This window comes from Oryza sativa, chromosome 10 (assembly GCF_034140825.1).
Source record: "Oryza sativa Japonica Group chromosome 10, ASM3414082v1".
Classification (NCBI taxonomy): domain Eukaryota; kingdom Viridiplantae; phylum Streptophyta; class Magnoliopsida; order Poales; family Poaceae; genus Oryza; species Oryza sativa.
The window spans coordinates 11050748-11074795 of NC_089044.1; the positions used below are offsets into that span (position 1 = coordinate 11050748).

Below are 24048 nucleotides of genomic sequence, written 5' to 3' on the forward strand. Positions count from 1 at the left end.
GATCTTTATGTCTTTTTGTTAATCCATGATGTGAACAATAGTTTTATCCATAGTAGGAATGGTTCACATCACTCACTCTAGGTGTTCAACAAGGATTTGATGAGTGTGTTGTATTGCTGTTGCTATATGAAGATAGATCTAGATTTTCATCCAAAACCTGAAATAACACCTCTAATAAGAGGATGACATACGAGTGCGGTGTTGTCGAATCTCGATGAATGGATCAATCTTTTCACCTTGTAATCTTCGCCATTGTACTCACAATCGGTTCATCAAATGCTTGCCGGTAGCATCAAATGCACCTACCACACACCAAAAACAACCAAAGTGATGCACTCACAATCAGCCGAAATTTTGACAATTTGATCCTTTTAAAAAATTTATTGCAATAATAACTCGTATAAAAAGCTAATTGCAAAAATGAGCCGTTTACTCAACGCCAACCATGATGGCGCTGAGATGTTTACCATTGGTGCTAACATTCTACCTGAGATGGCACGACCTTAGTGTATGAATATATAGATAACTATATGAATACCTCGTCGCGTTGCTACGGGAAATTAAGGTGCCTAATATGTACAAATAAGATGTGATATGATTATTGAAACTAAAATAAATTTTGATACTTATGAATTTTGAGTCTAAAAATAATTGAGATTGTATGGTTTTATGAGAGAAGAAAGAAGAGACAATTTGAACTATAAATCTATCATTCAAATGCTAAAAATAATTAGGGTGATGTGGCTTAATGAGAGAAGATAGAAATAGTATTAACTAAACTTAGTGGGATGAACTATATAAGTATACAGAATCAAACTATAGTATTTAGATTTAAGGGTACAGCTCAGTTGTAAGTCCACTTTGCTGCTTCATCCATGTTCAAGGTTCGAACCCCATAGCCTCCTATTTTTTTCTCACTTACCCAGTGCTCAATTTATCATCTTTCTGCTTAAGTTTTTTTATTAAAAAATTGCATGGTTTCAAAATCCATTTTATTTTTGAAATTGAAAATTGAAATTCACTTATATAATATTTACCATTTTAGGTTTTTGTTCTCCATTTTTTTTAAAAGAAAACACATGTTTTGTTGTAAATTCGTAGTAGATATTAAGCTAAATATTTTACTAAGACAAATGCAATAATTTAAATCATCAAATCTGCTCATTCCAAATTCTTAAAAAGAAAAATAGGAGGGCAGGTAGGAAATAAAAAGTAGAACTAGGGATTTGAATGTGAAACCTGCCAGATGCAAAGCAAGGGCTCCACCACCAGGCTAGCAGCGTTGAGGTTTATACATGGCCTTTTTTTTATTTAAAATGTCAAGAGGTCCGCGCCAACTAAATTGGCACTGAGGCCTGATTACATGGCGAAATCATGCCACCTTGAATAAGATCTCAGCGCCAATGGTTATGCCGCTGAGATGTTTTATCACAGCGCCATTAAGGTTGGCGCTGAGCAAAAGGCTTATTTTTTAACTAGTTTTTTAAAAGAGCCAAATTGTAAAAATTTCGGTACAATAGGTTAACACAGTTGAACGACTTCAACTGCCATCAATCAATCTTCCCAATCCAGATGGTAGTAACAACCCACATAGTCGCCATCATCTACTTGATCCTCAATGGACACACCAAAAAAAAAAACCTAAGACAACAAGAACGAATCAAGCTGCCTCGCGGAAGGTCACTTGTAAGTGATGTACTCTCTCTAGCCTAATATATAACTACTTATAATGTGATTAGATCTGGGACTACGAATCTGAATAAATATATGTCGAGATTTGTAGTCCTAAAATGGATCTAATCCTATTTTAAGTTGCTACGAATTGAAATAGAGGGAGTATTAAAATATATGCGGCAGCAGGCATGCATGTCTACTGGTCAAGGACGACGAGCTTAGCGTTGGCGTCCCCCACCTGGGTCCTGTACATGTCGCCGATCCCCATGTGCGCCATGAGGAACCAGACCATGCTGATAAGCTCGCCGCCGCGGCTGAGCTGCCGAACGTGCGTGCTCCCATGGCACCTGCCAGCCGCGTGGACGAGCATCTCCCTCCACACTCCGGCCACCACCCTCCACATGGTGTCGTCCCCCAGCTGCAGCAGCGCCTTGGCCAGGATGCAGGCGTCGAACAGCACCGACTTGCTCTCGTCGCCCTTCACAACCGCCGGCTTCTTGGACGTGTTCACCTCGAGCAGCATCCTCTGGGCGTCGTGGTGGGTGGGGTCCCACGCCGCCGCCGACCGGAAGAGGCGGCGTGCCTCGGCGCGCGTGTCGCGGTACCGGAGCAGCCCGATGACGGCGGCCGTCGCCGTCGCTGCGGGCAGCATCTCCGGCCGCCTGGCGAGGAGGTACAGCATGTACTCCGACAGGGTCTCGCTGATGGACATCAAGCTCTGGATGTCGCCGTTCCGTGGCACTTCCATTTCGCGGCGGCGGTGGGAGCACAGGTCCGTGGCGACGTGCCACAGCAGCAGGCACTCGTCGAACTCCCTTCTCACGCTTTCGCGCACGACGTCGTTCACGTTGAGCTCCATCAGCTGGATGTCGCCGACGAGCTCATTGATTATCCCCTCGCCGCCGCGGTAGTCGCAGACCTCCTCCATCTCGTTGCCGCCGGAGTACCTTACTTCGTTGGCCGTCTTCCTGAGCCCATCGAACACGTAGTTGAGGACGTCGATGGACTTCTTCCCCTTGTTGGAATCCTTGATCTTCCTGCAGCTCACCGGCTCGTGCCGGATGAAGAAGAAGTCGTCCAAGATCTCCCTCACGCCCACCATGTCGGCTACCCAGGCGAGGCAGCGCACGACGCGCGGGATCGTCGTCCACCTGCAGCACCAGCACCGGCGGCCGGCGTCCTCCTCGGGCTTGCTTAGGCTGTACCTGATGAGGTTCATCTTCGTGATCCGCTCCGACCACCGCCTCGTCGGCAGCCGCACGGCCCTGGCCACCCGTGCAAGCCAAGCTAGCTTCGGCTTGCCGTCGAGGAATGCCAGCGTCCGGTCGGAGGAGAGGAGCATGAGGTACCCGGCCACGTCGATCGCCACCCCACCAAGCAGCAGCACGTAGGTGACGCCGCGGTCGACGTGGCGGACGCCGGCCTTGTCCATGAGCACGAAGAGGACGACGGCGACGACGAGGCACGCCGTGGCGACGAAGCGGAGGAGGCAGCCTCTCCTGGTGCTCGACACGGCCGCCTTGGTGTACGCCATGTCGTAGAGGAAGCCGAGCTCCACCTCGACCACCTCGAACGCCGCGGCGGCCGTCATCACGTCGCCGAGGTCGAGGAAGTAGGCCTGGCTGATCCTCCGCTCCTTGTAGCTGAGGACGAGGTTGACGAAGAGCACCCGGAACATGGCGAAGAGCTCGTACGCCATCGTCTCCACGCTCTTCCTGCCGTTCTTCATCACCTCCGCCTGCTCCAGCGCCTCCTTGTGCTCGCCGTCGACGACGATGATCTCGACCATCAGGCCGGCGTTCTTCTTGGACTCGAACTCCGTCATGAGCTTGGCATAGTTGGGGCCAGGATTAGGCTCGCCGAGCATCTTGTCGCGGAAACCTCTCACGCTTCCGGAGTAGAGCGAGTAGATTCTCTCGCCGTACTTGATGACGCCGGCGACGAAGACGAGGACGGTGGCCGTGACCATGGGGTTGCTCGTGACGGAGCTGAAGAAGACGACCAATGCGGCGAAGACCACGAACAGCATGCCGGCGAGGTGGCGCAGCCAGAGCTCGTTGTCATCGAGGGAGTAGGCGGTGATGGTGTCGGGGCCGCCGAGGTGGAGCAGCAGGAATGGCGTCCAGAAGGCGAAGATGGAGGAGGACCCATTGTTGCTGCCGCTGATGCTGAGGCTGTTGAGGAGGAGGCCGAGGCCGACGACGGCGACCCAGCCGGCGACGAGGTAGCTGGACCAGACGGCGAGGTGGGGAAGCGGGTGGCAGGAGCGCTTGCGCGTGGGCGCGACGAAGACGAGGATCACCTGCAGGGTGAAGCTCAGCAGCATCGCCGCCCTGATCAACCAGTCGCTGTCGTTCACCGGATGGAAATTGAAACCCATTGGTCAAAGACCTGAATTGACCGGCAAATTTGTTAGACAGGTATGATCCAATATATTATTTAAGATCAACAAACGAGTAATCAAATGAAGTGTGAGAGAAATATTTAACCTGAAAGCGTAGTATTGTTTGTTTGATTGATGCATCATATGGTAGCAATAGGATAAGCAACAATATATAGGCATTTGATCGATTCATATGCTATATACGTACTATAGGTACATGGTGTATTGTCTTGTACTCCCTTCTTTCAGGTTACAAGAAGGTGCTTTTCAGATTGTTGTCATTTTCAACTATACCATTTATTGGCAAAGTTGCTAAAAAAATATCTACGTTTAGTTTGTTGCCAAATTTAGTAATTACATAAGAAATCCTGCCAAAATTTCGGTATTGCCAAAATTTTGCTAGGATACCAAAATTTTGCTAGGATGGTAATATTGTCAAAATTTGGTAATGTTTATTTTGATTACAATCTGAACAGGCCTAAAGTTTTGAGTTTGATGTTTCAAGTTCGACTAAGTTAAAATCAAAATTAAAACAGTTTGATCTTGATCAACGTCTTATAACCTGAAACGGGGAGTACTAAATAGTACTATATTATTTTACTTGAGAGCCAAGCGATCCGCCAATGAATTTTCGGGAAAGAAGCGATCGGCGAATGATCATCGATGCATATGCATTCGATCGTTGCTGGCTCTACGTCACAGATCACAGATCGAATAACTACTCCTTTTGTTTTCGCAAAGGAAAAGAGAAAGGGAAAAGCGAAAGTAAAATTTGTTCCAGGAATGAATTCCGTGGCAAGTATACATACAGGGCACTCTTGTGCCGCACAAGATAGAAAATGGTCCGGGCCGTGCGGTGAGGAACGAGGCCCAAGCACGTACGGGACGAAAGCGCGATAAGGCCTCTATTCGTGGCGGGCCGTCACAGGCACGACCCAAGCCATGCCATCAGTCGCTGCCGCAATCAATCGGTCCACTCCACTCGACGCCGCCCGCCAGTGCCGCCGGGCGACGAGAAAGCGCTCTGCTACCGCCTGATCCGCGCGCGCTGGCGTGGACGCCATTCCGCCGCGATCGAGCCAATTCACGTGGCGGCCGGAGGCGACGAGATGCCGTTTTTCTCCAGGTCTCCACGTCTCCGCGGCACAGGAGCCGCGGCTGCCTTCGAGTTCGTGGTCCGAAATTTGAGAGATGACGCGGTGCGGCTGCTGCACGGGCACGGTGCCGGTCGTAAGCTAGCTAGCTAGGCTGCCTGTGGCAACATCTCGCCCCATATTGCAAACACATCTCTCGACCGCATTATTCATCGGTAGGCCACGTGCCAAGCAAACACATCTCTTGATCATTGCAACTTTCTCTGACGATGTCAACAACAATTAGAGATCCACAAGATCAACTACAAGCCTTCCAAAGACATGTTGTAACTATCAGAGTAACTAGCTAGTCTGAAAATTTAAGCACTATGGGAGATAACACATAGCCAACAACACTAAGTATACCTTAGCAGGTTCCTCATCGCAATCTTACCAGGTCATAAATGGGTCTTAATCCCTCCAAGGGATTATACAATATGGTGTGTTCAGACTTACTAATTATTTTGTATCTCAGAGAAAAATTCATCAATGAGGTCTCCCCTCAGAGAAAAATCCATCAATGAGATTTTCTCCCAACGGGAAATGGTACTCTTATCAGAATACCCATTGGTACGAGATTTGCATGCTGCAACTTCACTACGGAGTCTATTCAAGACCTCACGGATTTCCTAAATCCGTTAACTGCATATTTAATTTCATGCCATTTTGCCAATACCTTTATTTAGCGGAACATTCAACTTACGTGGGAGAGGTCTCATCAAGGACCTACTTGAACCATTGCACATCACCACCTCATTATCTCAATAATGACCCTAAAAATCCGAACAACATTCGCGACTTTTACTTAGTGATTCGGTTCAGCCTCAATTGCATTTCCATTTGACCCGATTTGAGCATCGCATGCTCATGCCATGGACTTTTTCCGGATCCGGGTTCTCTCACAGAGAATCATTAGCAAGAGGCGACACATTTATTCCCACTTACACATTTAACCAGATCTTCGTCATTTCCCAAAACGATCGATCCATGGTTGTTCCATATTCCTAGCACCATAATATGTGCGAATTGCTAGGAATGTCGTCTCCACGACGAACATCATTATGAGGTATATCACCTTCCGAAGGTGAATTCTCCACTAGGAGAATCAGAGGAGTATGCTCACATCCGGTGAGAACTCTTATGCTCTGACTAAGGCCCACGGATCGTGTTAGCAGGCGTCCTCACATAACATGATCAAATTCCATAAGTCTTATATGGATACGATATTATTCCCGGGTCTATCCACATTTACCATAATTGGGAGCATTACTCTTTTTAACAACTATCCAGTTGTTCCTCATATGATTTTGTTGGCAAAAACTCCGTGCACCAAGCAACCAGGAGTATGAACTAAACATACAAATTCAGCTCATTTAGTGCGTTCACTCAAAGAAATGTACATGCATTACAAAATGGGCAATTCTCTCCCCCTAATGCCGAGATATCTTACAATAGCATACTACCAATCCCCATATCGTGGCATAGGATTTAGGAATTTCACCTCGATCACAAATGTTCTCCCATGAATGTATGCTATGGTGGCGATATATTTGGGAAATATTACGCACTTTAATCGGAGAGATTTTTGCATTAAAGTGAGCCTGGATATATACCAATACAGTGGCATGACTACAGTGTTCTTCCTTCCTCCGAAGGGTTATCCTCAACCTCCTAGTTAGGATATACAAGTCTGCAAAAACCACTATTGCTACCAAATGTATATGCAACCAACATGCAAATACTTTAGCCATATGCAATCTCCATGGATTAATGCTCACCTTGTGCCATTCAAACTCACAATCGATTCCGGATCGACGTGCATTAGACATCCCATGTCATATGCTTAAGAAGGCAACCTATGGTGGCAAAACGCATTCCGATGCGCTCGACAAGGAGTATGATAGCAAAAATGCACGGCCACTAGCCTACGCTGCCAAGCAGATTTTTGTGGTGCAGAGTTGGGTTAATGTCCAGTTTGTTTAATGCCCAAGTTTGACCCCAATTACTCATACCAAACTCTAGAATTGGGTTATAGTTAAGCAGCATGTATTAGGTATGATGCACGAGCGAATTATCAAACCACATTTGCTAATATCCCCTAGACATAGCCATTGGGAGATAATCAATACCTCCAACAATGGTAATATTCACAAATAAAACCATTATATTCAGACATATCCACAAAAATAGTAGAATGTGTCGGTGCAACCGTCGTTGGCATAACAAGCTCAACGCATGCAACACGACGAACCTTTGCATGACTCGCACATGTCCACACGCGAAAAACGCCAGTGTGCGACAAGCATGGTCATCAACCCATGGGTGATCAACCAACACAACCAGGGAGTAGTCATCAACTACGAGAGCGCGATAAAACGCAATAGTGCATAGCCAACATTTGTTTGAAATACAGTTACGCTGAACTGTGTAAGTGGTTGTAACTCCTCGGATCATACACTAATTGTTCTTCTAAACTAAAGCATTTTATCAATTCCAGCATGAAGATAAGCTTTAGAATAGAACAGGAAAGACCAAGAACGCTATTTATCTGAGAAATATTGATCTAATACAAAGTTCCAAACTAAGCAAAAGATAAACTGCTTGGCAACAGTATAGTCGACCAATGTTCTCCTAGGACATGCTCTAAACTAGCAATACAACTCCCGTTGTCAGAACAACTTATTAGACAGACACCACCAACCATCGGCATCAACCAAAGGTGGTCATTAGCGCTAGATCCATGCGAGGACCAAGACTGGGTCAACACCCAAGTTTAGCTGTTGGCGCTATAGTGGAGTGGGAATCATGCCTATTCACAGCATCTACCCTCGGGCTTATTCCACTAGATTTGCATCCAATTTTCCGGTGTCCTCGCAAGACATCAGGTTCCAAATAATAGTGAGAAGATATGTGCACACCAAGGGCAACCATACGAACAGTGTCATTCCACCACCTGGAAAACACTTTACATCTTTCACTAGACCGAGTGAAAAATATCTCAAATTATTGAACCTCGCAACTCCACGTTGCTAGAGAATTGAGGTATAATCATTTATCTCCAAATCAGAAAAGCGTGCTCTCAACCATTGGGAAAGCAAAATGTCGACCGTAGTCCGACCATACTCTGATTGAGATGTTAAGCCAGTAGGGGAAAGGCACAATGAATCCCAAACACATTGTCTTATTCCACACATTTCAATGACTCAGAATCCCATTCTTGAGTGTGATCATAGGGATAGAGTGATCTATATTAATGCCCAAAGCCATACAATAGTCATTGAAGGCCTTTACATGAAATCACCCACACTATCATCCAAATCGTTTCATGCAGTTCTCAGAGAACGCAGCACGCAAGTGGATGATATGCGCAGTGAATTCGGCAAAAGCATGGATCTCAACAACAAGTATACGTGACTCCATCTTGTAGACACATCGATATCACCATTTATGTATGGAGGAGTGTATCAGTAAAGAGTGGTCTTATCCATAGCCATGGATATTTAATTTCCTAGAATTTCCATGCATTAAGTGATTTTCTATTATTTACTTGGTCTTATTTGGCATTATATTCCCAATATTTATACCACATAGAAAACCATCACACATAAATGCAGGAAAATAAACCCATCATAATGCTTCCAAGGGTTGAATTCTACACTATGTGAACACAATTTATGGAAGCATCATAACCTAGAAAACCATCTCCAGATTATTTAGTTGGAATTGCATCAATTTTAAAAGCAAAGCAATGCTTAAAAAACACCATTACATGGTTATTTACGAGTCCGGAGACCCACATGCAAAACCAAACTATACAGGGCCTAAGCAACAAGACATAGCCACACAAATAAAATTAATATAATCTCTTGTTAATTATAAGGTTCAAACTGTAAAATTCCATTAAACAGTGAACTATAGCGTAAAAACCCAGCACTCTGGGGGCTTAAACGCAAGTTGTCAATAAACCGAAATTAATCGGGCCGAATTACCGTTCAGGCCATGATCTTATTTGGGCTAGCAAGCACAGTGTAGCCCAAAATGCCTAATGGGCCGAATTTCCGAAACTCTAGGCCCATGAGGATTTTCAGGTTTATTATTTTTATTAATTTGTTTGGGCTGTCTCGTTACTGTTGGGCTTTATTCGGTCAGGCGGAGGTAGACCGGCCCAACTGGTAAGCCTAAATGACCGAGAAAGAGAAGGGGGGAATTTGGGTTTCCCCTTTCCCATTCATTGTTTGCAACGGTGTCCACCGCCCGGTGCACCGGCCCCTCGAGCACGGCGGCAGCATCGGAGGCCGTCGTCTGTCGACTTTGAAGGGAGTTAGGGCGGCACACGGCGAGGAGGTCATCGATGACCCGTCCACTACCTGATTGGCAGGACGGCGGCGACGACATCACTCCCGTGTGGCAATATGGTGCGGCGGCGGCTCGGTGGCACACGACGGAGCTCCGTGTCAACCCGCGCATCCTCATGACGGCGGCGAGGCGAACTCAACGACGGCAAGTGTAGCACCCATATTTTATTTTGCATTTATTTAAAAGTTTGCCATTTAAAAATTTGGAGTTAATTTGGTTCTTATTTGATTTTGTGCCAAAATAGATCTCAAATCATCCTCTATAGAAATCCTTTCAAATTCCTATGAAACCCTAGGTCAAATTCAAATTCGAGTTCCTTTCAAATCCTTCTCAAAATTCAACTCAAAATCCCTGGGAAAAATGTGAAAGCTCACCTATTCATGTTGGGCCTCCTCTCCTTTCCCTTCTCTCTCCCTCGGCCCAACTCCTCTCCACCCTCTCCTCTTCCTTTCTCCCGAAGTAGGCCGGCCCACTCGGCCCAGCCCAAACACTGTTCTTCTCCTTCCTCAGACCAGCCAGTGCACGCACACAAAGTGTTCGACGAAATGCCAACTCGAGTCGCCGCACCGTTCCACCCTCGTGTCCGTCTCGCATTGCACCAAAACACCCTCCTGTGCGCCGCGCGTCGTGCCAACACCCGCGCCACACCACCCCCGCACCGAGCCGGCACCCGCGCCGCGCCAAATCCGCGTCGCGCCAAGCCCGACCTCGCTCCGGTTTCTTTCCGGGAGACACGGAGCCACGTTGCCTCGTGTCACCCCGTCCCGTCGCCGTTAACTCCATCCATCGCGTCGCCTTCCCTTCGCTGTTGCGTCGACGCCAACGGATAACGGCCGCGACCTCACCCTTCGTCACCCCTAACCCTAGGCTGAGTCATTCTCTTATCCAATCGCCCTTGCTTATCCGTTCTCGTTTACTTCGACGCGAAGGAGCTTATCCGCTAAGATGTGGCTGCATCTCTCCCTCTCTCTCGCGTTCCATTGCCACCACTGCATGCGTCACCCCTCTCTATCCCTACCGCCCCAAATCCCGGCCCTAGTCGTCGTCGGCCATACGTCATCCACGTCTCGCAGCCGTTCCCGCTCTCCGCGCGTCACTTCATGTCGCGTCGCGGTCGTTTCGCCGTCGCATTGCCACCAGCGCATGACGCCATGTCGTCGCATCGCCGTCGCCTCACCATCTCATCCGTCTCGAAATCCCGCCCTAGCTGCTAGCCGTCTACGCCCGGAGCTCCGCGCCTAGACTGCCAGCTCGCCACCTCGTCGCCCGCCTATAAAAGGGGAAGCAGCCCGAGCTCCTTCTCCCCACACCATCACCATCTCTCTCTTCTATCTCTTTCTCACGATTTCACTCTATGTACCGCCGCCTAGAGCCGCTGCGCCGCGCCTCCTAGCGCCGCCGTTGCCGGCGGTGCCTCGCTGGAGTTCGCCGCCGCCTCCCCGACCGCCGGTCGCTGAGCCGGGACTCGCTGCCGCGGTGCGTCGCCATCCCAGACTGAGCCGAGCAAAAGAGCAAGAGGAGGAAGAAGAAGGCGGAGCCGAGCCGCTGACAGGCTGACCCCATGCCCCTTTTACCTCCATCCCCCACTGACAAGCCGGGCCCGCGCATCCTTCCTCCCATCCATCGCCGATAGGTGGGTCCCCTCTTCTGCCGTCCCAGCTAACGGAATATTCCAACGGAATATTCCCTTACCGTCCAATAATTGTTATTCCAGAAAATTCTTTTATTCTTTAGAAATTCGTAGAAAATCAACCGTAACTCCGATTGACCCCGTTCAAGTTCCTAAATTTTTCTAAAATTGAAATCTACACAGTGCCACTATTGTTTCTCTGATTTGAGCTAGATTTATTGGCTTTTCTTAATTAGCTTTGTTTCCACGTTTAGAGCCTAAGTACGAGGAAGCTTCGGACGCCGCTTTCGAGGGAGAAGACCCGCACCCTGTGCAAGGCAAGCCTCTTTGATCACATTACCCCTATATTTTCAATGATACATTGTTTGCAAAAATGCATTATTTAGTTTACACGATTAACATGTTAGGCCTCGGATTGTTTATTCAACCAATGGACCAACCTAGTAGTCGTACTTATATTTCATAGGTTGATGATTCCATACCTTTGATAGCTCCACAAATATTTGTGCCGGTATTGTTATACGATTACCGAGGTTTTGCCATGTGGGAAACTTGGGTTATTCCAAATACATGTTTAAAAATCCGGTACGTTGTACTGAGTAGTTGTGAAATAAAATGTGTTGTGAAAGTGGTGATGATGCGGAGTCATGCCTTTGTGGTTTGGCTACGTATGGTCGTTAAGGACCAATTCTTTTGGGAAATCCATCCAAACACGTTACAGTGCGACCACACGGGTATTTATGGGATGCCTCTGGCTAAGTAAATTGTTATCACATGGGAGTTGGTGTGCCAATGGTTGTGGGATGCCGAGGATGAGGAGACGAAGTGTTACACATTTTTGCCCATCATGGGTGTCTTTTTGCTTCTATTGTGGCGTGGTACCAGTAGGAGTAGGAGGCATCCTCAGTATTTCCTGAGTGGATGACGGCTATCATTGCCTGATACTCGGCTATGGATCTTAGCCCAACTAGGTGGCATGCGATTTTCATGGGTTAGCTTTGGAAAGGCCTTATCACGAACTTTCATTGCCGACGGGTAAACGATGTCAGTTTCGTCTCGTGTGGGTAAAGCGTGCAACCTCTGCAGAGATTAATGAACTGTTCGAACAGCCGTGCCCACAGTCAAGGGCAAGTGTAAGGTGTTTCTCATAGCGTAGATTTGTTTGACAAATGTTTGTGAAGAAGTGGTTATTGGGAAGGGTAACGTTTCCAGAGTCCGCCTGTGTGGCAGACGGCTAACCTGGGTGGTTAGCAACGGGTCTATGTGACCTGGGGTGTCGTCCGACACCGAGGTGTTGTTAGGGCCTTGATGGCGTTGTTGTGCTGAGATGTCTGTGTGGACTATGTGTTGTTGTGAAAGTGAGAAGAAGCTAATAGAAGAAACAAATTAATTGTTGTTCGTTAATCGTGACAAGTTGTTGCAAAGTAACTTGTGGAATGGGTCGAGGCGTGAGCCTCCTCCCGACAACTAAAACTTGACTCACTCATTAGGAGTTTTGTGAAATAAATCACTTTGCCAAAAAAGCAGCTTTCGCAAATAAAAGCCTAGCCTCCTTGTTAAACCGACATGTCATTCTTTCCCCTGGCTTGCTGAGTACGTTAAGTACTCACCCTTGCCCCTTATAATAATCTATAGTGTATGAAGATGAAGACATCGTCCCAACCGCCGAGGAGTATCTCCAGGAGTTAGTCGAGTATGAAGACTTTGTTGGTATTTCTTACGACCACAGAACAGGACTCTGGGGATTCCTTATGTGAGCATGAATCCTGGGGGGTTTTGAAAGAGAAACTTTCATGCTCATATGTGGAATGTTTTCTCTCGTCCTCCAGAGTCAATGTCTCAAGCTTGTCCGTGGCCTAAGGGTTTTCCTTCTCAAGAGATACATCGTGCAAGAATTGGGTTGTTTCATGATGATAAACGAGAACATCATTATGAGGGCCAGAGGGACAAGGCTTAGGCTTGATCGAGGGTGATGAGGGACGTTCGGTTTCATGAAGATGGGAAATAGATTCAGAAGAAACGAACGAAGATACAAACATCACCTTCTCGAACGGCTCATGCTTGGGATGAGCCTTCTATTCGCTGGAATAATTCAGGGTGTTCTCATAATTTTCATAAAGATCACCCCTGAATTGGAATGGAATTTTCGGAGGATGAATTTCTTCTTCCTCCGGCTCCAGCGACTGGAATGAGGATTCGACAGTTGAGTCGGGTTCCGACTCCACGTGCAGAGGATACTCATGGATAATCTCGATCTCCGGGCATGCTTCGCTTTGGCCGAAAGAATCGTTCTCTAAGATCAGATCTAAGAGTTCTTTTCCTTCGGCAGTTGTCTTGTGTGCGAACGATCCTCCAGCGAAAATATCGAGATTTGTAGCAGACTCCTTGTCTAACCCGTATCAAAAATGTTGTAACAACACATGGTCGGGTAAACACAAGTTTGGGCTAAGACTGAGTTAACAATGAGAACCTGGCCCAGGCTGCACCGAGAGATTCCTTCTCATTCTGTCGGAAAGAAAGGATGTCTAATCGAAGATTGATTACACGGGTTAATGGAAAGAAAGTAAGGCAGAAATTGCACTTAAGCTCCTCCCATTCACCGTGGAATTTCTTGACAGACATAGTGTACCATTGCTTCGCTTTATCTCTAAGAGAAAAAGGAAACAACTTCCACTTTAGAGTTTCATGTGTCATGCCTACGATGGATAGGCACGAACACACTAGCTCAAGATCCCGAAGATAGAGGTATGGGTTTTCACCGATACTACCAGAGAAGGTTTGCTCTCGAATCATGGCTATAAAGCCAGGACTGATTTCGTAGCCATCAGAAAGGATTGGTTTTGAAGAACAGGACGGCTCACAAAGATCAGCCCGAGGAGCAGAAAGGTTTTGAATTGTGGGTTGCTCCATCAAGGAAAAGAATAAAAGAAAAATAAATAAAAATAAAGATGTGAGGATGACCTAGACTCAGATAAATTAGCAACCGTTCCCCAGCAACGGTGCCAGAAATGCTTGTTGGTATTTCTTATGACCACAGATAAATCCGCAAGTGCACGGAATATCGCTGTAGCACTTCACCTTCGGGTGACCCCAAAAGGATATCGAACTCAGGGAACGTGTGTAATCTACCTAAGACTAAGACTGTCCAAGGACAACAACTGATGGTAGGTAGGCTAGGCTAGAGAGGACTTTCTATGTTTCTTAATTTTCTAAGCTAAGCAAAGGTAATTTCCTATCTATAGCTTTATGATGCATCCAAACGTGGAGGATTACTGGGACGGAATTCAGGGCTGTCACCACCTGCCGCCTACCTCGGACAAATCCATGGGATACACAAAACAAAGGTAATCTCTAACCTAGACACCACGTCTAAGTTATTAATTACTACTCTAATACTCTCTAACCTAGACACCACGTCTAAGTTATTAATTACTACTCTAATACTCGTACAGGAACTTCCTTCTTTATCCAGAGTCCTAGTACTAGAGCACTTAGTATGAATACTAAACAATGAACCCGCAAAGATGGAAATATATCTTACTCAGACTAAATAATTAAATAACATAAGAAAGGAACACGAATGCTTACTTAATAGAAGAAGGTTCTCCGAACCCGGAGCAGAGTGTACCGACAGCTCCGGTACTCCTCCAGAATTCCTCCTAGGAAGCTACACTCGTCAAGGTAGAAGTCGGATGAGCGCCAAACTTCCGGGCACTCCTCCAGAGCTTGCCCTCACTCTCTACCTTATTCTAATGTAGAAAAGATACAAAAGAGCCTCTTGTAATTCAGCTCAAAGTTGTGTGTTGTGAATGAATGAGAGGAGCTCTATTTATAGCCTCCATATGACGGTTACAGGTATGGGAAACGACCAAACTACCCTCCAACCATCATTAGGAAGAGATCAGGGCCATCCACATCGAATCTCACGATCAACGGCCACAAAAAGTGTTCGGGCCGAACTCGAGACGGCTCCGTTCGGCCCGTTTTTCATCGTGGACACTAATTTTGAGACCCTCAGCCTATTGGCATGATAGTTGGGCCCATTTGGAGTTGTTTACTTGACTTATGGGGCCTCCAATCCGTGTAAATGTATCCTGAATGCGCGGAGGTGCAGTTTGTTGCTTGACGGATGTGTTTTCTTCTCAAAATACCTGCATACACATATTTCACCAACACTAGTGGAAATGATTAGTAATAATACCTACCACTAAGTTGGATACCATATTTTATTTCATTATATGTAGGTAATGACGGTCAGATATTATGATTTAAGAACCGTCAACAGACTTCTAGATGTTTCGTGCCTAGCCCCAAAGCTCGCCTGTGGAATAAGTTAGTTGCCTAGGTTCTTTGCCTAGTGCATAGTCGCTTAGTCGCTTAGTTCTCCGCGTTGTTCGCTAGTCGCTTAGTTCTCCGCGCTGTTCGCTTCTGCGTCGTCGCTTTTATGGTTTTCTGTAATGTTGTGTTGCTCATCTATGGACCTGTCCATGGTGGCAACTTATGTAAGGACTACTACCCAGTGATGTAATAAAACAGTTTTCTTTGATTCCACAGTTATTCTGCGTGTAAAAGCTAGTGTATCCTGGGACTGGTACTATATCACAGGTAATGCATAACACCTCGGTGTGAATTAGCTGTGTTTATGGCTAACGAATGTCGGGGCGTTACAGCAACTGAGACCCCAACAACAGCAAACAAATTGCATCCGGCCATATCGTCTCGGCGGAGATTAATCCGATAGTAGGCAACCAATGACCCATCATCCTCCCACCATGGCTCGACGGCAGCGTCGATGGGAGGTCAACGGCGGCGGCGCCTCACTTCAGCATTAACTCCAGCGGCAACAACGACATGGGTTTAGGGCTTTTTCTGAGACGGCTGTTTCCCGCGACGGCATCGACGCAAGGCCGATGGCGTACCCAACAGCGACAGCGAACAATGGCCAACATGTCTCCAAGTCCGACTGCACAGACTGAGAATATGTCGCCGTGTTTCCGGCGTGGCGTCATCAGAGAAAGAGAGAAACAGATAGATGCGAGGGAGGGTGGGCGAGACGGTTGGTTCGGCCCAGCCGAATTTGGCACGTCTCCAGTCCAGGGTATCCCATCAATTTTAATGATTTCTCTCACACGGGTTTCTTCAGTTTTCATCAGATAAAATAGATGCATATAGATCAAAAGCAGGAAATTAATCTACCGCTAGATCAAGAGCATAATCAAATCTACTGCAAGCAAAGCATCCATAATATGATGAAAAACGAGAAAATATAATCAATTTATAAAAACACCGCATACCTTAATAGACGCATGCCCGGATGTATCTATGAATTAGTAAATTAGTTTAGAAACCAATCTTACTAATTACCGTGATTAGCGTGCTTGATGGAAGCACGTATTCATCTCCTGGTAGTATGTCTCGGGTGCACGTAACGATATGCAATCAAACCCTAGCATATGCATGCTAGGCTGCTCACTAGTGCATGCATCATGCATGTTGGCCGCTTGCCCGCTTGGTGCAGGCCCGTCCGACTCAGGCCATGCGTGGCATGGATGGGATCGTTCATGCGTGGCATGCATATAGATCGATCCTGCATGCCGCTACGTGCGGCACTGCCGGCACGGTAACACGCGGGCTGCCAACGCCGTACGTGAAGGCGGACGCGAGTCACAGGGTGATCGGCTGATCGCCCAGCGGCGCACGAGCATGCAGTTGTGGGGTTTGCCGACTGGATTGACGTGAAGTCTCGCAGACGACGGCGAGAATCGACGCCCACGGCGAAGGCAGGCGCGCACGGCTCGCGTCTTGCAGGGCTGGAACGCCGTCCTCCAACCACGTCCGCCGACCACGGACGTCCGCCGACCACGGACGGCAACTCCTCTTAGCATAGCGCAACGCGATGACCGACCAGTATCACGTCGGTAGCACCTCTCGCGGTAGTGCATGCAAACAACGAAAATATCAAGAGATTAATCAATCATTAAAATCCAATCTAATAATAATAACAGATTGGAGCAACAAACCAGTGAACGGAGAGCTGTTGATAACGTGTTGTAAACCAACGCGCCTATTAGCGGATCACCGGATCCGTTTCCTGTTACTCCCATAGCAGTAGAGGCGTGAGATGATGTAGAACACCCGCGCCCATCCCTTTACCCTTAAAAACATTGCAGAAATAGACAATGAACACAGATATAGGGTGGAGCTCTCTCTTCATTATAGATCTCATCTGAGTACAAGCCAACCTCATATGTCACACCCTGCCCCTGTATATATAGGGGTCTTAGGATGAGATATACCTTATCTCTACTCCGATTCAGATTGGTTCACAAGAAAGGATCTTTATCTCCCTGGGAGATAATATTCCGTAACACCCACGACCACGAACACGACATTTAGGCAATGTAGTCCACTTTTGAGTTTTGATATACAGGTAGGCCATATAGTATCAGTGGTGGAGAAACCATCTTTCGTCGGTCGGCCGAATTCCACAATAGTCCCGGTTACAATAAAAACCGGGACTAAAGATGATCTTTAGTCTCGGTTAAAAAGGGTAACGGGCATATTTGATCTTTAGTCCCGGTTGGTAACACCAACCTCTTTAGTCCCGGTTCAAATGCTATCAGGGCTTGTCAGGCCCCCCGGGATCTTTAGTCCCAGTTTGTAACACCAACCGGGACTAAAGATCATAACTTTAGTACCGGTTGGTGTTACCAACCGGGACTAAAGACCCGGCGATCTTTAGCCCCGGTTCATAACACCAACCGGGACTAAAGTCCCACCCCTATATATATATATATATGTCTTCTTCCTCCTCCAGCCCGAGCAAGCTTCAAAATTTCTTCAAAAAAGAGAAGAGGTCATGCCAAAATTTCGAGTGAATTTATTTTGGTGATTATATACAAATCGGAGGTGGCTAAAAGGTTAGCAACTTCATCCTCTAATGTTTTTTTTGTCATATTACATTTGGAGCTATGTTTTGTACACTTTTTTGTCTCCAAAATTTTGTTGTAAGTTGATGAGAGAGAAAATTTGTATGGGAAAGAAAGAATATATAGAAATTTAGTTTATTTGAAAGGTTTTATAAAATAGTTGAGAAGGAAAAAATAGTGAAAGTTAATCTTAAATAATAGAAAACAAACTAAAATGAAAATTAAAAGAACTACAACAAATTAATATTAGTTTAAAACTTTAGAAATAGTAAATAAGAATTATTTGATGTAATATTTTATAATTTTTGTATGAATAATGATATGTCATTATTTTATGACTGTTGACAGAGTTTGTAATTATTTTATCATTATTGTATGGCTGTCATTATTGTACGAATAATTATTTGTGTACGATTTGTTTTCATTTCATGTAGATGGATTGGCAATGGATGTACGCTGACCGGCGGTCCAAAGAGTTTATTGACGGCGTGCATTATTTTTTGAGAGTGGCCGAAGCTAACAGGCATAAGGGTTTTATTTGTTGTCCATGCAATAAGTGTAAGAATCAGAAGGAGTATTCTACATCCAGGACTATTCATTTTCACTTGTTTGAGTCAGGGTTCATGCCAAGCTATATTTGTTGGACATCTCACAGAGAGCAAGGGGTTGAAATGGAAGAAGATGAAGTGGAAAACGACAATATTCCGGACTTTGCTCAGTACGCTGGATTTGAAGGAAATCAAACGGGCGAGGAGGAAAGGGATGCTGATGGTAATGACGTTGCGAATGATCTTGGTCAGATGTTGCAGGACGCCAAGGAGGACTGTGAAAGTTAAAAGGGGGCCCATAAATTGGACAAGATGTTAGAGGACCACAGATCGTCGTTGTACCCAGGTTGCGAGCAGGGGCACAAAAAGTTGGATACCACTCTGGAGTTCTTGTAATGGAAGGCAAAAAATGGTATTAGTGACAAGGAATTTGGCGATTTATTGAAACTCATCAAGAACATTCTTCCGGAGGGAAACAAGTTGCCCGAGACAATGTACGAGGCTAAGAAGATAGTCTGCCCTCTAGGACTGGAAGTTCAGAAGATTCACGCATGTCCGAATGATTGTATCCTATATCGCGGTGAGGAGTACGAGAACCTAGAAGCATGCCCTGTTTGTAAAGCACTACGATACAAGATTAGATGAGATGATCCAGGAGAAGTTGACGGGCAGCTAACGAAGAAGAGAATTCCTGCTAAGGTGATGTGGTATTTCCCTATAATACCACGGCTAAGGTATTTGTTCAGGAAAAAGGGGAATGCTAGAATGATGGTTGGCACGCTGAAGAGCGTCAACAGGACAGGATGCTGAGACACGCCGCCAATGGTTCGCAGTGGCGAAACATCGACAGAAAATTTAAACACTTTGGAAAGGACGCACGAAACATACGGTTTGGTTTAAGTACGGATGGCATGAATCCTTTTGGACAGATGAGCAGCGGCCATAGCACTTGGCCCGTTACGATGTGTATCTACAACCTCCCCCCTTGGCTATGCATGAAGAGGAAGTACATAATGATGCCGATTATTATTCAAGGCCCCAAGCAACCTGGTAACGACATCAATGTGTACCTAAAACCACTGGTCGAAGAACTTAAACTGTTGTGGAAGAAGGAAGGTGTCCCCGTGTGGGACGATGACAAACAGGAGGAGTTTAACCTACGAGCGCTGCTGTTCATAACCATCAACGATTGGCCTACACTTAGCAACCTATCCGGGCAGTCCAACAAGGGGTACAAGGCTTGCACTCACTGTATGGATGAAACAGAAAGTACGTATCTTAAGCACTGTAGGAAGGTTGTGTACATGGGTCATCGTCGATTCCTTGCAGCAAACCACCTAGTACGGAAGAAAGGCAAGCACTTTGAACATACGGCGGACCGCCGTACGAAGCCAAAACATCACAGCGGTAAAACAGTGTTTGCTATGGTGAAAGATCTTAAAGTAGTGTTTGGAAAGGGGCCTGGCAGCCAGCCTATAGAGAGCGAAGATGGTCACACGGCGATGTGGAAAAAAAACTCCATATTTTGGGAGTTACCCTATTGAGAATTCTTGGACGTCCGCCACGCAATCGACATGATGCACGTCACTAAGAACCTTTGTGTAAACCTTCTTGGCTTCCTAGGTGTATATGGAAAGTCGAAAGATACACTGGAAGCATGTAATGATCTGAAGCATATGGAACAACGCGGCGACCTTCACCCGGAACCAAAGGAGAAAAGAAGCCATTACTTGAGTCCAGCCAGCTACACTCTTAGCAAGGCAAAGAAGGAAAGTATGTTTGAATGCTTGGAGAGCATCAAGGTAATGTCAGGATACTCCACAAATATAAAGCGAATAATAAGCACGAAGGAGAAGAAGTTCGCAAACCTAAAGTCTCATGATTGTCACATGTTGATGACATAGCTGTTACCAATTATAATAAGGGGTATCCTCCCAGACAATGTCCGGGCAACAATAACAAAACTATGTGCTTTCATGAATGCAATTTCGCAGAAGGTCATCGATCCGGATAGATTAGAAGCCCTTCAGAATGATGTGGTGCAATGTCTTGTCACCTTTGAGTTGATATTTCCACCTTCATTTTTTAATATAATGACGTATCTGCTTTGTCACCTTGTCAAAGAGATCGGTATTCTCGGCCCTGTGTACCTACACAACATGTTTCCTTTCGAGAGGTACATGGGCGTTCTGAAGAAATATGTTTGTAACCGTGCTCGTCCAGAGGCAAGCATCGCCAAGGGGTATGGAACAAAGGAGGTCATTGAATTCTGGGTAGAATTTATTGAAGTCCTTCGCCCAATCGGGGTACATGAATCACGCCATGAAGGGAGACTACGGGGAAAGGGGACTCTCAGAAGGAAAGCAATAATGACGGTAGACAACAATTTATTCCGTAAAGCCCATTTCATGATTCTGCAACAATCTTCATTGGTGGCTCCTTACATCGAGGAGCACTTGGCTCTAGTTCGTGCTAGAAACATCGGTAAGTCCGATGCATGGATTACACGGTATCACATTGATACTTTCTCCGCGTGGTTGTGACAACATCTCATGGGTAATGAGACGATTAACCAACAACTGGCCTTCCTGGCGAGGGGACCATCTGGCTCGATCGCGACATTCCAGGGATATGAAATCAATGGGTACACATTCTACACGAGAGCCCAAGACATGAAGAGCACGAGCCAGAACAGTGTTGTTCGTATCGATGCCATGGGACACGATGGTACAACTGGCACGTATTACGGTGCCATCGAGGACATATGGGAACTTGACTATGGACCTCTCAAGGTCCCTCTGTTCCGGTGCCAATGGGTTAGGTTGACTGGTGGAGGCGTAACGATTGATGACAGTGGGATGACAACGGTTGACCTTAACAAGGTTGGATACTCGGACGAACCTTTTGTCCTTGCCAATGATGTAACGCAAGTTTTTTACATCAAGGACATGTCTAGCAAAGGAAAAAAGGGCAAAGAGCCTGACGAGCCGAAGCGCCACGTGGTTCTCCCAGGAAAAAGAAAAATTGTCGGAGTAGAGGACAAGACTGACGAGGATTACGATCAGTTTGATGGGCAACCCCCTTTCACGGTGACGATTGACCCTAGCATCCTCCTATCAAATGAAGACACCCCTTACTCACGTAGCGATCACAAGGAAGGAACAATAGTGAGGAGAAAGTACGTGCGGTCAACCGTCACCGCCGATGTATTGCCGTAATTGTTGTGTACACGATGTAAACTATTTTGGATGTATTGAATATCCATACAAATCAATTGTTGTATGGCATATGTTAATTATGTATGATTATTAGAATTTTTATCAAATTGAAATCATCCATATACTAGTTATATATGATTATTAGAAATTTTAAATCATGCACGTGGTATTTACATATGTTAATTAGAATTTTCAACAATTTAATATCATGACATGCTAATTATATATGATTATTAGAATTTTTATTAATTTTAAATCATGCATGTGGTATTTACATATGTTAATTAGAAGTTTTAACAATTTAATATCATGCATATGCTAATTATATATGATTATTAGAATTTTTATTAGTTTTAAATCATGCATGTGGTATTTACATATGTTAATTAGAATTTTTAACAATTTAATATCATGCATATGCTAATTATATATGATTATTAAAATTTTTAACAATTTTAAATCATTCATGTGCTTATTATATATTATCCACTTAGTTTACTACAGACAACAATAATTTTTCGAAGGTTTTGTCATTAATTTTTTGACTTTAAATAATTGTAATGCATTATTTACTATTTTAGAAACACATATGTAATGAAATTCAAAATTCAGTGCTATTATCTTTAGTCCCGGTTCTTAACCCTAATCGGGTTTAAAAAGAATTTGGAAATAGCGGGAAAATATCTTTAGTCCCGGATGTTCTCACCAACCGGGACTAAAGATCTAGGGGTATATATATTCCCGGTGCGCCCTCGTCTTCTCCACCAACACTTAGAAGTTTTTCCTCTAATCGATCTCGGCTTCTCCTTCGCCGCCACTGCCTAGGGCAACCCCACGCCGACGCCGCCGTCGTCTCTCGCTGTCGTCTTGCGGTCCTCGCCGCCTCCGCCGCTGAAGCCGCCGCCACATCTCTTGGGTGAGAGCCGCCGCTGCCTCTCTCTCTCTCGATCTCTCTTTCTCTCTCTCTCTCTCCAAACTGCCGCCGCCTAGCTCGTTGCCGATGCCGCCGCCGACGTCGACGCGCGCGGCTGACCCCGACCCCGACTCCGCCTCCTGCAGATGCCGACTCCGACTTCGACGCGGCCACCACCGCCGACGACGTAACGTCCATGCGGCCGCCACGGCGACGTCGCCGACGCCCCCGCCTCGAGCTCGCCACGCTGCCGCGACATGACGCCGCCGCCGCGCCCCCACGCCGCCGGGCCGCCCCACGCCGCCGGACCACGCCACGCCGCCGAGACGCCCCGACGCCGCCACGAAACGCCGCCGCCGCGCCGCCACGCCAGCGCTCCGCTGCCGCCACTGCTGCGCGCCCCGACATTGCCGAACGTGAACGAACGTGATTGAAACATGAACGTAACGTGAACGAACGCGAACGAACGTGAACGAAACGTGAACGAACGTGAATGAACGCTTAACGAACGTGAACGAAACGTTAACGAACGCGAATGAACGTGAACGAAACACGAACGAACGTGAATGCACTTGTACTAAAAATGTGAGAACGAACGGGAGCGAAACGTGTACGAACGAGATAATTAAACGATTATTAAACCTAGCATATATATATATATATATATACGATTATATATATAGTTGAAAACGTGAAATACGATATATGTTCCTTTGCGTTTAGACTAATACATTTTCCTAGTAATGTTATAGAAAAGACATCGTCGTCGTCCCTCAAGCCGAAGTGGTAGCTAGCCATCGAAGGAATTCGCGCAGGCAAGTGATGTAAATAAGTGATTGTTAGAGATTTAATATAAGATTATTAGAGTTTTAATATAAGATTATTAGATTATTAGCATATGTGAGTGTTAGATTATTAGACTTAGCATATGTGAATGTTAGAGATTCGTGATAGACTTAGCATATTGTATTAGACTTAGCAAATGTGAGTGTCAGAGATTATTAGATTATTAGACTTAGCAAATGTGAGTATTAGAGATTATTAGATTATTAGACTTATCATATTGTATTAGAGATTTAATATAAGATTGTTAGACTTAGCATATATGATTATTACAATTTTAATATAAGATTAGTAGAGATTTAATATAAGATTGTTAGACTTAGCATATATGATTATTACAATTTTAATATAAGATTAGTAGAGATTTAATATAAGATTGTTAGACTTAGCACATATGATTATTACAATTTTAATATAAGAT

The 24048-nt window shown here is 45.7% G+C and overlaps 1 protein-coding gene, 1 long non-coding RNA gene and 1 pseudogene across 3 annotated transcripts; 2 read left to right on the plus strand and 1 right to left on the minus strand.

Annotated features, from left to right (window-relative positions):
- Window positions 1-1574: 1574 nt before the first annotated feature.
- Window positions 1575-4259, minus strand: LOC4348379 (uncharacterized). Its single transcript, XM_015758556.3, has 2 exons — window positions 4164-4259; window positions 1575-4065 (listed from the first exon to the last, which is right to left on the minus strand). Exon 2 carries the CDS (start codon window positions 4052-4054, stop codon window positions 1871-1873), a length of 2184 nt encoding a protein of 727 aa, XP_015614042.1. The 5' UTR covers window positions 4055-4065; window positions 4164-4259; the 3' UTR covers window positions 1575-1870.
- Window positions 4260-10508: 6249 nt separating this feature from the next.
- Window positions 10509-15733, plus strand: LOC4348380 (uncharacterized). 2 transcript variants are annotated; one of them, XR_010737130.1, is made up of 4 exons: window positions 10509-11179; window positions 11431-11493; window positions 14419-14520; window positions 15032-15733. It is a non-coding gene; the product is annotated as an uncharacterized lncRNA (long non-coding RNA). The 2 variants fall into 2 exon arrangements; XR_010737129.1 differs by having other exon boundaries at window positions 10545-11179; window positions 15421-15733.
- A 3478-nt stretch (window positions 15734-19211) lies between these two features.
- Window positions 19212-22004, plus strand: LOC136353730 (uncharacterized; annotated as a pseudogene).
- Window positions 22005-24048: the final 2044 nt, after the last annotated feature.